General features: G+C 41.8%; 1 protein-coding gene across 2 annotated transcripts in view; it reads left to right on the top strand.

Annotated features, from left to right (window-relative positions):
- ST7L (suppression of tumorigenicity 7 like) overlaps window positions 1-13,510 on the top strand; it is a 184,766-nt gene that overhangs the window by 119,521 nt on the left and 51,735 nt on the right. For both annotated transcript variants that reach the window (XM_073557297.1, XM_073557298.1), the window contains exons 12-13: window positions 4,086-4,236; window positions 7,379-7,471. In XM_073557297.1, the coding sequence (XP_073413398.1) occupies window positions 4,086-4,236; window positions 7,379-7,471 (244 nt within the window). The remainder of the gene's footprint in view (window positions 1-4,085; window positions 4,237-7,378; window positions 7,472-13,510) is intronic.

The raw sequence follows: 13,510 nt of genomic DNA, 5'->3' as shown, positions 1-13,510 counted from the left end.
TTTCTGGATTCAAATGAGGTTTATTGTACTAACAGAAAATGTGCAATCTGCATTTAAACAAAATTTGACCAGTGCAAAAGTTTGGGCACCCTTATCATTTTCTTGATTTGAACACTCCTAACTACTTTTTACTGACTTCCTGAAGCACTAAATTGGTTTTGTAACCTCATTGAGCTTTGAACTTCATAGCCAGGTGTATCAAATCATGAGAAAAGGTATTTAAAGTGGCCACTTGCAAGTAGTTCTCCTATTTGATTCTCCTATGAAGAGTGGCATCATGGGCTCCTCAAAACAACTCTCAAATGATCTGAAAACAAAGATTATTCGACATAGCTTTTCAGGGGAAGGATACAAAAAGTTGTCTCAGAGATTTAACCTGTCAGTTTCCACTGTGAGGAACATAGTAAGGAAATGGAAGAACACAGGTACAGTTCTTGTTAAGCCCAGAAGTGTCAGGCCAAGAAAAATATCAGAAAGGCAGAGAAGAATGGTGAGAACAGTCAAGGACAATCCACAGACCACCTCCAAAGACCTGCAGCATCATCTTGCTGCAGATGGTGTCACTGTGCATCGGTCAACAATACAGCGCATGCATAACGCCTTTTTGTATGACCAAACAACTCAATCTTTGTTTCATCAGTCCACAGGACCTTCTTCCAAAATGTATCTGGCTTGTCCAAATGTGCTTTTGCATACCTCAGGCGACTCTGTTTGTGGCGTGCTTGCAGAAACGGCTTCTTTCGCATCACTCTCCCATACAGCTTCTCCTTGTGCAAAGTGCGCTGTATTGTTGACCGATGCACAGTGACACCATCTGCAGCAAGATGATGCTGCAGGTCTTTGGAGGTGGTCTGTGGATTGTCCTTGACTGTTCTCACCATTCTTCTTCTCTGCCTTTCTGATATTTTTCTTGGCCTGCCACTTCTGGGCTTAACAAGAACTGTACCTGTGTTCTTCCATTTCCTTACTATGTTCCTCACAGTGGAAACTGACAGGTTAAATCTCTGAGACAACTTTTTGTATCCTTCCCCTGAAAAGCTATGTTGAATAATCTTTGTTTTCAGATCATTTGAGAGTTGTTTTGAGGAGCCCATGATGCCACTCTTCATAGGAGAATCAAATAGGAGAACTACTTGCAAGTGGCCACCTTAAATACCTTTTCTCATGATTTGATACACCTGGCTATGAAGTTCAAAGCTCAATGTGGTTACAAAACCAATTTAGTGCTTCAGGAAGTCAGTAAAAAGTAGTTAGGAGTGTTCAAATCAAGAAAATGATAAGGGTGCCCATACTTTTGCACCGGTCAAATTTTGTTTAAATGCAGATTGCACATTTTCTGTTAGTACAATAAACCTCATTTGAATCCAGAAATATAACTGAGTCCATCAGTTATTAGATATATGAAACTGAAATAGCTGTTGCAAAAACCAAAATTGTTATAAAGAAAAAAGGTTAACATTAATAGGGGTGCCCAAACTTTTACATATGACTGTAGATAGTTCCTTATCGACCAATTTGAATGGATAACTCCTCATAAGCATAGAGTAATTTAGAATCTTTCGATTTGATACTCATTTTAGGCTATAGTATATTTTGATTTTCTACTTGAATTTAAAGGCCCCCATTTGGCTGACATCTGTCACCCCGAGTCTCCCATTCAGGGGAAAGTTTGGATTCATTGAGCTCTCCTCTGCCCTTTACGAGACAGCCCCTGCCCTCTATGAGAAAGCTCCTGCCAGAATCCTGTGACAATGGCTTATGTGCTGGAGAGCAATGTATGTGTGGCTTTTAATCTCTGTTCATTTTTCCATATTTATTTTACTCACTTATATAGCACCATTAATACCGCAGCACTTTATAGACATCATCGCTGTCCCCATTGTGGCTCACAATCTAGATTCCCTAGAAGTATGTCTTTGGAGTGTGAAAGGAAACCAGAGAACCTGGAGAAAACCCACACAAACTCCTTGTAGATGTTGTCCTTGGTGGTATTTGAACTGAGACCCCACTGAGCCAAGGTGCGCATAATCTGTATACAATTTTATCTGCTGAGTGCAGATAAACTTTCATGGTGTCAAGACAGAGTAGCAGCTTTTTCCCCAAAATGTGCAGTTATTGCCATTGGGTATTGCACAGAATTTCAGTTCAGCCCTTTTTACTTGAATGAAGCTGTGCAATACCCCACAAAGCCAACAGGTGTAGCACTGTATTTTGGCCATTAAATAATAATGTTTTCCAAAAATGTGTTGAATCCTTTAAGTATTGTCCATCTTAACTTCCCAGAATGCATCACTTTCTGGTAATAGAATACATTTCTGAATGAAAGATAGATTTAGCAAAAGAAGAAATATAGGCTATACCACTGGATAACTAGTGAGTAGTGATGAGCGAGTATACTCATTACTTGAGATTCCCTGAGCATGCTCTGGTGATCTCCGAGTATTTGGATGTGCTCGGAGATTTAGTTTCTATCGCGGTACCTGCATGATTAGCGACTGCTAGACACCCTGAATACATAAAAAACAAATCTGAACTGAGAATAGTAAGTTAATGTGTATGCACAATGTAAGCGCATATCAACACATGACCATTAACCAGAGAAAACAAAAAGCAAAAACACAAATATCCTGAACTAAAAAGTAAAAAATGTATACTGCAAATAATGCATAAAGCTAATAATAATAAGGGTATTTAGTAAACATAATTTTGATCAAAATAATGTACAAGCCATCCCGCCACGTCACGGCAACCCTTGTGGGACAGTCCCTACTCTAGTATTTAAAACCTTCTCACTTGCCAAGTGGCGTGAATGTGAACAAGGGTCGAGCGGCTGAACCACTAGTAACAGTGTAGGCCAGACTGGATGGCTTTCCCAGCTCAGAAAGAGGGCGGTCACACCCCTATATGCACTGAATGCACAATGAAATGAATAAAAAACAAATCTGAACTGAGAATAGTAAGCCCTTTTTACTTGAATGAAGCTGTGCAATACCCCACAAAGCCAACAGGTGTAGCACTGTATTTTGGCCATTAAATAATAATGTTTTCCAAAAATGTGTTGAATCCTTTAAGTATTGTCCATCTTAACTTCCCAGAATGCATCACTTTCTGGTAATAGAATACATTTCTGAATGAAAGATAGATTTAGCAAAAGAAGAAATATAGGCTATACCACTGGATAACTAGTGAGTAGTGATGAGCGAGTATACTCATTACTTGAGATTCCCTGAGCATGCTCTGATGATCTCCGAGTATTTGGATGTGCTCGGAGATTTAGTTTCTATCGCCGTACCTGCATGATTAGCGACTGCTAGACACCCTGAATACATGTGGGGATTTTCTAACAAACCAGCAACCCCCACATGTATTCAGGCTGTCTAGCAGCCGCTAATCATGCAGCTACGGCGATAGAAACTAAATCTCCGAGCACATCCAAATACTCGGAGATCACCCAAGCATGCTCGGGAAATCTCGAGTAATGAGTATGCTCGCTCATCACTACTAGTGACATTTTCCATCCATGATCCTGGAAAAGGTGGGAGACAACCACTATAAGAGCTGTAACAGCAGTTATATTGTTTGTACCCACCTTTCTAATGTACTGGTCTTACAAGGTTCTAATCAGGCGATAACTCAAGAACAGCGGATTTGCATTTTACGGGAAACATTCATGTATAGGGGAATTCTGTATTTTTCATACCAAATGCTGGATTAGAAGACTAGTATATGTGCATCATATATGCACTCGGATCATGAGAGCTGGGAAAAGGAAAGGAATAGAAAAATTCCTCAAAACTCCACATGAAAAAAAATCAACCTTTAGTAGCAATTTCTAAGATCATCAATCATCATTATGCAGTATATTTAAACAGCTATGGTCACCATACCTATTAGATTAATATTGACCGATCCCAAAAATGTTGTCAGGATTGTCTGACCATCTAATATGTATGGGGTTTTCCTCGGAATGTCAGAGGAGACATCAAACTGTTGATTTTCAACATGTCTAATCCTTTTGTTCAGAGATAAGCAATTGTGTGATGATACACCGATATAGCGTTTATTTTTGTGCTTTTCTGTTCCAGTACCTGTTAGAAATGAAAAGCTTGATTATGCCTCCAGAACATATACTGAAGCGTGGAGACAGTGAAGCTGTGGCGTATGCCTTTTTTCACCTCCAGCACTGGAAACGGGTGGAAGGAGCACTGAATTTACTTCACTGCACATGGGAGGGCAGTAAGTATGTCTGCTTTCTATACTGTACCCTTTGTTGCTTCACTACATAGGTTTGTAACCTGCCCATTGTAATTAAATTGTCAGCACCATTGGAATGCTTTGCTGCCTGTATTAGTTTCAAAGGGAGCCCCTAGCACTTGTGTTATTGTTTGAAGTGGGAATACTAATTTAGTTATCTCAATGCACCATTCACAAGACATCAAAGAGAGCAGCTTATCTGTATCAGCCCCACTGGGATCTTTGTAATGAAGATGTGTTTTCAAAATTAGACATACATGTAGCCTTTTATCTTTTGTTTGCACAGGAAAATATGATTTTCATAGTTTTGTAATAACACAATGCAAATGCAGAGACATTTCAATTATACTGCTAGTTTTAAAAGCCGCCATAATCAGAAAGTGGCATTTTTTTTGCCAGTTTCTTTCTAAAATAAAAAAGGCTGCTTTTTTTTTTTTTTTTTTTTATGATTGTATTTTAGAATGATCATTTTTTTTAGCTATTTAAAAGGAAACTATGTGTCTGCATGTAAACACTGTTATGTATGCTAGTGCTGATCAACCTCTTTAATTTTTAAAGGAATCCTGCCATATCCAGAAATGTAATTTATCTGCAGATTAGCCATATACCGTATATGTGTTTCTACACATGACAGATTCCATTTAAATGACCGTATTTTTCAGACTATAAGACACACCGGACCATAACACACACCTAGGTTTTATAGGAGGAAATTAGAAAAAAAAAAAACTGAAGCAAAAAAATGTGGTCAATTTTGTACATAATATCCCCTATGCAGGTAAATATGGTCCCTTCATCCCCATCCTGATACACATGGTCCCTCATCCCTATCCTGGTATGCATGCCTCCTCATCCCTAGCCTGCTATGCATGGCCCCCTCATCCCTATCCTGGTATGCATGCCTCCTCATCCCTAACCTGGTATACATGGCCCCCTCAGCCCTATCCTGGTAGGAATGGTCCCCTTCATCCTTATCCTGGTAGAAATGATCACCTTCATCCCTATACTGGTATGCAGGGTCCCCATCTCGTCCAAGTATGCATGGTCCCATCCCTAGAATGCTATGCAGGACCCCATACTTAACCTGGTATGCATGGCCCCATCCCAGTCCTGGTATGCATGGCCCCCATCCTAGTCCTGGTATGCATGGCCCCATCCCAGTCCTGGTATGATTAGCCCCATCCCAGTCCTGGTATGCAATGACTCATCCTTATCCTGGTATGGTTGGCCCCATCCCGGTCCTGGTATGCATAGTCCCATCCTTATCCTGGTATGATTGGCCCCATCCTTATCCTGGTATGACAGACCTCATCCTTATCCTGATATGCATGGCCTCATCCTTATTCCTGGTATGCATGGTCCCATCCTTATCCTGGTATGATTGGCCCCATCCCAGCCCTGGTATGCATGTCCCCATCCTTATTCTGGTATGATTGGCCCCCTTACCGTTCCTGGTATGATTGGTCCCATCCTGTTCCTGGTACGATTGGCCCCCATCCCGTTCCTGGTATGATTGGCCCCCATCCCGTTCCTGGTATGATTTGCCCCATACCGTTCCTGGTATGATCGGCCCCACCCCCATCCTGGTATGCATGATCCCATCTGAAAAGATTAATAAAAACAAACCATTAAGCTGCGTTCACACGATGCGTTTTTTCCACGTTTTCACGGTGGTTTTTAACGCACGTTTTTGCCGCGAAACCGCAAAAAAACAGCATCCCATGCAATCCTATGGGATTCTGCAATGCTGTGCTAATGCTGCAGATTTTCCCGCAGCGGAATCGCATCGCGGGAAAATACGCAGCATGCTCATTAATTTTGCGGAATCGCGGCAATTCTGCACCCATAGGATTACATTGTTCTGCTTACTTTCCACATGTGGCTGTGCCCACCATGCGAAAAGTAAGCAGAACATTTCCAGATGGTACCCACGGTCCGGAGGAGAGGAGACTGTCCTCCGGCTCTGGGTACCGTATCCCTGTAAAAAATAGAATTAAAATAAAAAAATCTGCATATTCTCACCTTCCGATGTCCCGCGTAGCGTCACCAGGCTTCAGCGATGTTGCTGGCAGGTTCCATTCCCAGTGATGCATTGCGGCAATGACCTCCTGCTGGCAGCATTGCGATGATCGGGAGCGATGATCGGGAACGCTGCGCGGGACGTCGGAAGGTGAGAAAAGCACCATTTTTTATTTTTTTTATTATTTTTAACATTAGATCTTTTTACTACTGATGCCGCATAGGCAGCCTCAATAGTAAAAAGTTGGTCACACTCGTCAAATACTATGTTTGACGAGTGTGACCAACCTGTCAATCAGTTCTCCAAGCAATGCTACAGATCGCTTGGAAAACGCTAGTGTTCTGCAAGCTAATTACGCTTGCAAATCGCTAGTATTTCTGTGGGAAAATCGTGGGAATTTAAAATGCGGTTTTCCGCAGAATGGAATTCCCGCGGTAACTTCCGCGGGAATTCCGTAACGTGTGCACATAGCCTTACAATTCTTTTTTTTTTTTTTTTATCTTTTTTGATGGGGCCATGCATACCAGGACTGGAATGGGGCCAATCATACCACAATAAGGATGGGGCCAGTCATACCAGGAACGGTAAGGGGCCCAGTCATACCAGGATGCCAAAAAGAAATGAATATTCATTGCCCTCCACACCCATGGACGTGGAATGCAGTGAAAATTAATTTCTCTTTAGCAGCGGGTACAGGAGTTAGCCGGAGCTGCCAGCTCCTGCCTCTGTGACCCGCTGCTTCGCCGAAACCGCTCCCCCACCTCCCCACCACAGCCAGAGCCAGTACATCCGGACTCTAAAACGCACCCCCCGTTTTCCTCCACATTTTGGGAAGAAAAAAGTTTGTCTTTTAATCACAAAAATACGGTACTATATACAGAATGCAAATATTCATTTATTGGTGTCATATGTTCTCACTGGAGCAGCTCCTGCTTCACCTCTTTTGACTTAAACATCTTTACCCTGTATATTATGATTTGGTTTTGCGGGCTGTGTGTTTCATCAGACTAAGTAATGAGGTCGTGACTATAAATGATGACAAGATTGAGTAATAATCATTCCTGTATATCCTTGTATACCAGTCTGTTTTATCTTTTACTTCAGCATTTAGGATTCTACCATATCCCTTAGAAAAAGGTCATCTTTTTTATCCTTATCCTGGGTGTACAGAAAATGCTGACAGAGAGCTCTTACCAGGTAAGACATCGAGTTTATTATATGAAACTAGTATTTCCCTCTGATCCCTAAGGATATATATTATATATCGTATATAACAGTAGAGTTAAAAACAGGATGATACTTAAGTTGAATAGGAGACAGAAGTAAATAAGATGTTAGAAAAGCTATAGATATTCCCCCCATATGCACCAATCCACGATTAGAGCATGCAGGCTGATTAGTATATCTCAGACTGATCTACATTGCAGATTTCAGCCCGACTGGCCGATCATCTAATGTTTAAAGGTCTCTTTGCATGAAATGACTGGCGACACTAAACGACTACCAATCTGTAATGCTTTACCTTTCAGCGGTCATTTAATAGCCTTTTTACCCAGAGAGACTGCACTTAACAATGCACACAGAATGATGTTGATTAAATTGTTCAGTGCTCATAGGCTGTCATTGTTCTCAACAGTGCAGGTCCAGTTTACAGGACGATGTGCTGCTGAGAGCGATTCTCTTTTGTCCAGCACAAAAGATCATTTCACCCGACAAGCGAGCGTTTTGCTCATTCATTGCGTGATCAGCAGCTTGGTTGTACTGCAAAATTATTGTGCAAGGAGTGTTCCTAGGAGCGATCAATCACAATTATCTTGCAGTTTAAATGGACCATGCGACCTCATTCATACATCTGTGTTGCACCTACATGTTCTATGTAGGCGACGGAGAGACGAAGCGCAGAGCGGCGCGATCGGTTATGTGCTTTTTTCCAAAGCACATCACTGAGCCTCTTTTCTGATAGGAGATAAGTGTGAGTAAAGGGGCCCATTCACTAAAGGCTCCGTCACACATAGCGATCTCGCTAGCGAGATCGCTGCTGAGTCACAATTTTTGTGACACAACAGCGATCTCACCAGAGATCGCTGGTCGCTGCAGGAAAGGCCAGGACTTTTTTGGTCGCTGGTCTCCCGCTGGCCACCACGCATCGCTGCGTGTGACAGGCGGGAGACCAGCGATCTGCTGGTAACTAACGTACACATCGGGTATCCAAGGGACGTGCGTCCCTTAGATACCCGATGTGTACGTTAGTTACCAGCTCCCTGCATCAGTGCGCTGGTTACTAACGTGCACAGCGACGCCGGGCGCTGGGCGTCGCTGTGCTGATCGCTGGTGAAGCTGTCTGTTTGACAGCTCACCAGCGATCACATAGCGATTCACCAGCGATCCTGACACATTGATATCGTTGTCCGGATCGCTTGTGAGTTGCTATTTCTGACTCCAGCCTAAGACTGGTCTGCACGAATGTGATGTGCTGGAAACTTGGATAAATTTGCTGGGCTGGCTTCTTCATACCCTGTTCTGCCCAAGATACACCCATTTTGTCAGAATTGGCAGGAACTTGTGTAAAAACACCAAAAGTCACAATTTTTATTGTACAATCTTGAGTTTTTCAAGGTATTTTACACCAGAAAACTGATAAAAACACCTTACTGCCAAAGGAACGGTCAACAGATAAATATCTAAAGTGTAGGGCTAGACTAAAGGTGCATTTATACTGCTAGTTTTTTAAATAACCTTATTGTATGCACACTGCCTCTCACACGATGAATAAGCAAAATATTTGTTCATCGAGTGATACGATCTTTTGTGGTGCCCAAAAAGTCATATTGCTCGGCAGCCATCATCCACAGATTGGTGCTAGCTTATGGGCACTGAACGATTTTTCACCAGTTGTTCTTTGTGTATTGTTAAATGCTTTCTGTTGTGTAAATAGGGTATTGTCTCCATTATTCTGCTTTCGGATGAGGTAGCAAAAACCTCTTAACAGATTACCTTTAAGGGCTGTTTCAGATGTCTGTGATAATCGGTCTGATGTCGGATTGCAATGCACGATCTGGTCGCCCATCTCCTGATCAGAGAGTGATAAGTTCATTTATTTCTATGACGCTGTCACACTTGGGTTAGGAGTTGGGTGGCCATACCGGGCATTGCGATCCCACACCCGAATGATTATCACAGACATCTCACCCATCCCTAACTTTCAATCTGTAGGTGTGTGCTTCCAAACAGGTCAATGTGACATATTCCCTTGCGCATAGAATATATTTAGGTTTTGTGAATGGGTCCTAGCAGCTCAGTGTCTTTGATTTGCCATGTAATGCCACTGTGTTGGACTTGCCAGCAGCCCTCTCTGGTAATAACAACCGATACTCAGGGGGTGGAAGTACCCAAAGCTTCACTTTCTGGATGGGATGTTGCTGCCGGAAACCATTTATTTCCTAGTGAACAAATACTTTAAATTCATTGCATACCAGACTTCCTAATTATAATTGTTTCTAATTCTCAATCGAAAAAAAAAATTAAAGTGCAAAAATAACTTTTTCCTTAAAAGCCTGTAATAAGCAGTTTCACTGGCAATTTCCCCATGTAAGCACGTAATTGGACAATTGGTTGTGAAACCCACAGCGCTCTTGCCCATTACAGCGCTGAGTTGCTCAAGTGTTCTCACGGGGCACATCTGTCTTCAGTAACCAAACATGTTCAACTTGTTTGCATTAAAACATGTTCACAGTCAGATTTATTTTAAACATACAATTGACCAAACCAGGGGATGAAGTTTTTTCTTTCTAAATAAATGTTTTCACGCTTTGCTCTGAGGACAAATGAAAAACAGATCTGCAGCCATTTTTGTAATTTATTTTTAGGAGTAAATTCTTGTATATTTTCTGTGGCTCTGTTTTTTACGCTCGGCTTGCTCTGTGTGCATTTTGGATTCACATTCACTTGTTTAAATGGTAAGGTAAACAGTTAATAGATATTCTCCTGCGGTAATAGCAATGAATGGAATCTCGTAGAACGTTACAGCAATTACATTTATGATACAACACTGTATAAAGGAAAACACTACTACCATAGCATGAAATATGGACGCACCATTTGTCTTGGTAGAATTTACTCTAAAGCCCTGAATGCACGTCTGCTTGCCATTTATATCTAGCTGGTGAATTCCTCATTTCTGAAAACTAGTCAAGGTATAAAAAAAAGCAGCAGTTTTCCATAGTAACTAGCGTTATTGGTTCTCTTATTCTTCAACCCGCTCTGGGAAGATTAAACTAAGCGATAAAAAAAATCACACAATATGTCCCGTATGAAACGAAGCTTTAAAAAGCTGCATCAGTGAAAAAATATGAAAGCTATGGCTGCTGAAGAGGACAAGGACAGGTAAAAATGAGAAAAAAGGACATCATTGTCATTGATAAGCTGATGGGGTAGTGATTAACTGGAGTTAAAATAAAAATTATACTAAGTTCAGTCTCCAATCTTCATTCCTTCATTAATTTTCGATCCCCTGTTATACCGTTTGTAACCTACTCCTAGTTTCCGACTTAGGCTAGTTTCACACTAGCGTTTATTCGACGCAGCGCACGGCGCCGCTAAACCCCGCCCCCTGCCGGCTCACTGCCCGCCCCATCCGGTCATCGCCGCCTACTATCGCACATGGACGCTTGCGCTGGCCGTGCGCTAGTAGGATTTTGGCGTGTGCTGCGCACTTTTGAAGGTGCGCCCGTGCACGACGAAAGCAGCATGTTGCATTTCGGTGCGCACCTTCAAATGTGCGCAGCGCATGCCAAAATCCTACTAGCACACGGCCAGCGCACGATCTGCGCACCCTATGCTAAAGATAGGGTGCGCAGATCGCAAGCGTCCATGTGCGATAGTAGGCGGCGATGACCGGATGGGGCGGGCAGGGGGCGGGGCTTAGCGGCGCCGTGCACTGCGTCGAATAAACGCTAGTGTGAAACTAGCCTAAAACTTGAGAGTGCCCCTCTCAGTAATACATGATGGATGTGAGGTTTGTGTGCCTAGGGTCCTGTAGTTTTCACTGGCTCTCATGTATCAGCACTGCTTCATTTGTGCATTGATTTCCTATTCGTGTGCTCTTACTTTAGCCTGTTTTCTCTGTTATTCCTCAGAATGTAGCGGGTTTCCCCTATCCACAATTTGATCTGTGTGTAACCACCTCCCCTTTTGTGACGCTCTAACACCAGGGCTGTGGAGTCAGTAAACCAAACCTCCAACTCCGACTCCTCAATTTCCCAGACTCCTAGCTGCGACTCCACAGCACTGCCTCACTACTGAGCATGTACATAAAGTGCAGCACAACTAAAATCCTAGATCCTTAGATCAGGAACAGAACAGACATTTATAGGACATTTCATAAAGTTCCCAAATTGTTATGACAAAAATTTACAGCATATACTGCATTGAACTATATTACTCAATTTATTATATATTTTTGGAGTCCGGTCCATTTTTTGCCGACTGCACCAAAATAGACACCAACTCCACAGCCCTGTCTAACAAGGGAATAGTGTTGAAGCACTCCCATTAAAGTTTTTATCCTCTTAATGCATTGCGGTCATCATATTACATAGCACTGTGTACTTACAGTTGCTCATTTTGCTTTTCTACCCAGATTATTCTTCTATTTTCCATTAGGTCGATGGCATAACGTGATTAAAAACAGACTAGCTGAATCCTTCTAAACTCTATGTAGAAACTAGAGGTGAATTTTCACTGTATGACTCATATCACTGCAAAACTCCCTGGCAGGAGGGAGGAGGGAACAGCTGGGTCAGGAGCTGAAGAAGGACATAATAAATGAGGGACAAGAGACTTCCTGTTTCTTCATAGAACAGAGAAAATAGAAGTATTATCTGGGTAGAAAGGCAAAATGAGCAATTGTAAGTACACGGTGCTATATAATATGATGATTGTAATATATTAAGAGGATAAAAACTTTGATGGGAAAGCTTCCTTAACCCCTTAACCACCAAAGGGTGGTTTGCACGTTAATGACCGGGCCAGTTTTTACAATTCTGACCACTGTCCTTTATGAGGTAATAACTCTGGAACACTTCCATGGATCCTGATGATTCTGACAGTTTTCTTGTGACATATTGTACTTCATTTTAGTGGTAAAATTTCTTTGAGATAATTCCAACTTTGAATTTTCATGTCCTTAAATCACAGAGATATGGCATACAAAATACCTAATAAGTAACATTTCCCACATGTTTACTTTACATCTGCACAATTTTGGAACCAAAATTTAATTTTTTTAGGAAGTTATAAGGTTTAAAAGTTGACCAGTGATTTCTCGTTTTTTACAACATCATTTTTTTAGGGGCCATATCACATTTGAAGTCTCTTTGAGGGGTCTATATGATAGAAAATACCAAAAAGTGACTTCATTCTAAAAACTGCACCCCTCAAGGTGCTCAGAACCACATTCAAGAAGTTTATTAACCCTTCAGGTGATTCACAGTAATTTTTGGAATGTTTAAAAAAAATGAACATTTAACTTTTTTTAACAAAAAAATTACTTCATGTCCAATTTTTTTTTATTATAGCAAGGGTAACATGAGAAATTGGACACCAAAAGTTATTGTGCAATTTGTCCTGAGTGCGCTGATACCCCATATGTGAGGGGGGAACCACTGTTTCGGCTCATGGCAGAGCACGGAAGGGAAGGAGCGCCGTTTGACTTTTTCAACGCAAAATTGCATGGAATTGAGATCGGACGCCATGTCGCGTTTGTAGAGTCCCTGATGTGCCTAAACAGTGGAAACCACTCACAAGTGACCCCATTTTGAAAGCTCCCCAAGGAAATTATCTAGATGTGTGGTGAGAACGTTGAACCCCCAAGTGCTTCACAGAAAATTATAACGTACAGCCATACAATTAAAAAATCATATTTTTTCCACAAAAATGATCTTTTCACCCTCAATTTTTATTTTCCCAAGGGAAACAGGACCCCAAAAGTTATTGTGCAATTTGTCCTGAATACGATGATACCCCCATATGTGGGGGTAAACCACTGTTTGGGTGCATGGCAGAGCTCGGAAAGAAAGGAGCACCATTTGACTTTTTCAACGCAGAATTGGCTGGACGCCATATCGCGTTTGGAGAGCCCCTGATGTGCCTAAATAGTGGAAACCCCCATAAGTGATCCCATTTTGGAAACTAGACCCCTCAAGGAACTTATCTAGATGTGTGGTGAGCACTTTGAAC

Source organism: Dendrobates tinctorius, unplaced genomic scaffold (assembly GCF_039654945.1).
Source record: "Dendrobates tinctorius isolate UK_male_01 unplaced genomic scaffold, ASM3965494v1 ptg000246l, whole genome shotgun sequence".
NCBI classification, from domain to species: domain Eukaryota; kingdom Metazoa; phylum Chordata; class Amphibia; order Anura; family Dendrobatidae; genus Dendrobates; species Dendrobates tinctorius.
This window is presented reverse-complemented; position numbering and strand designations above follow the sequence as displayed.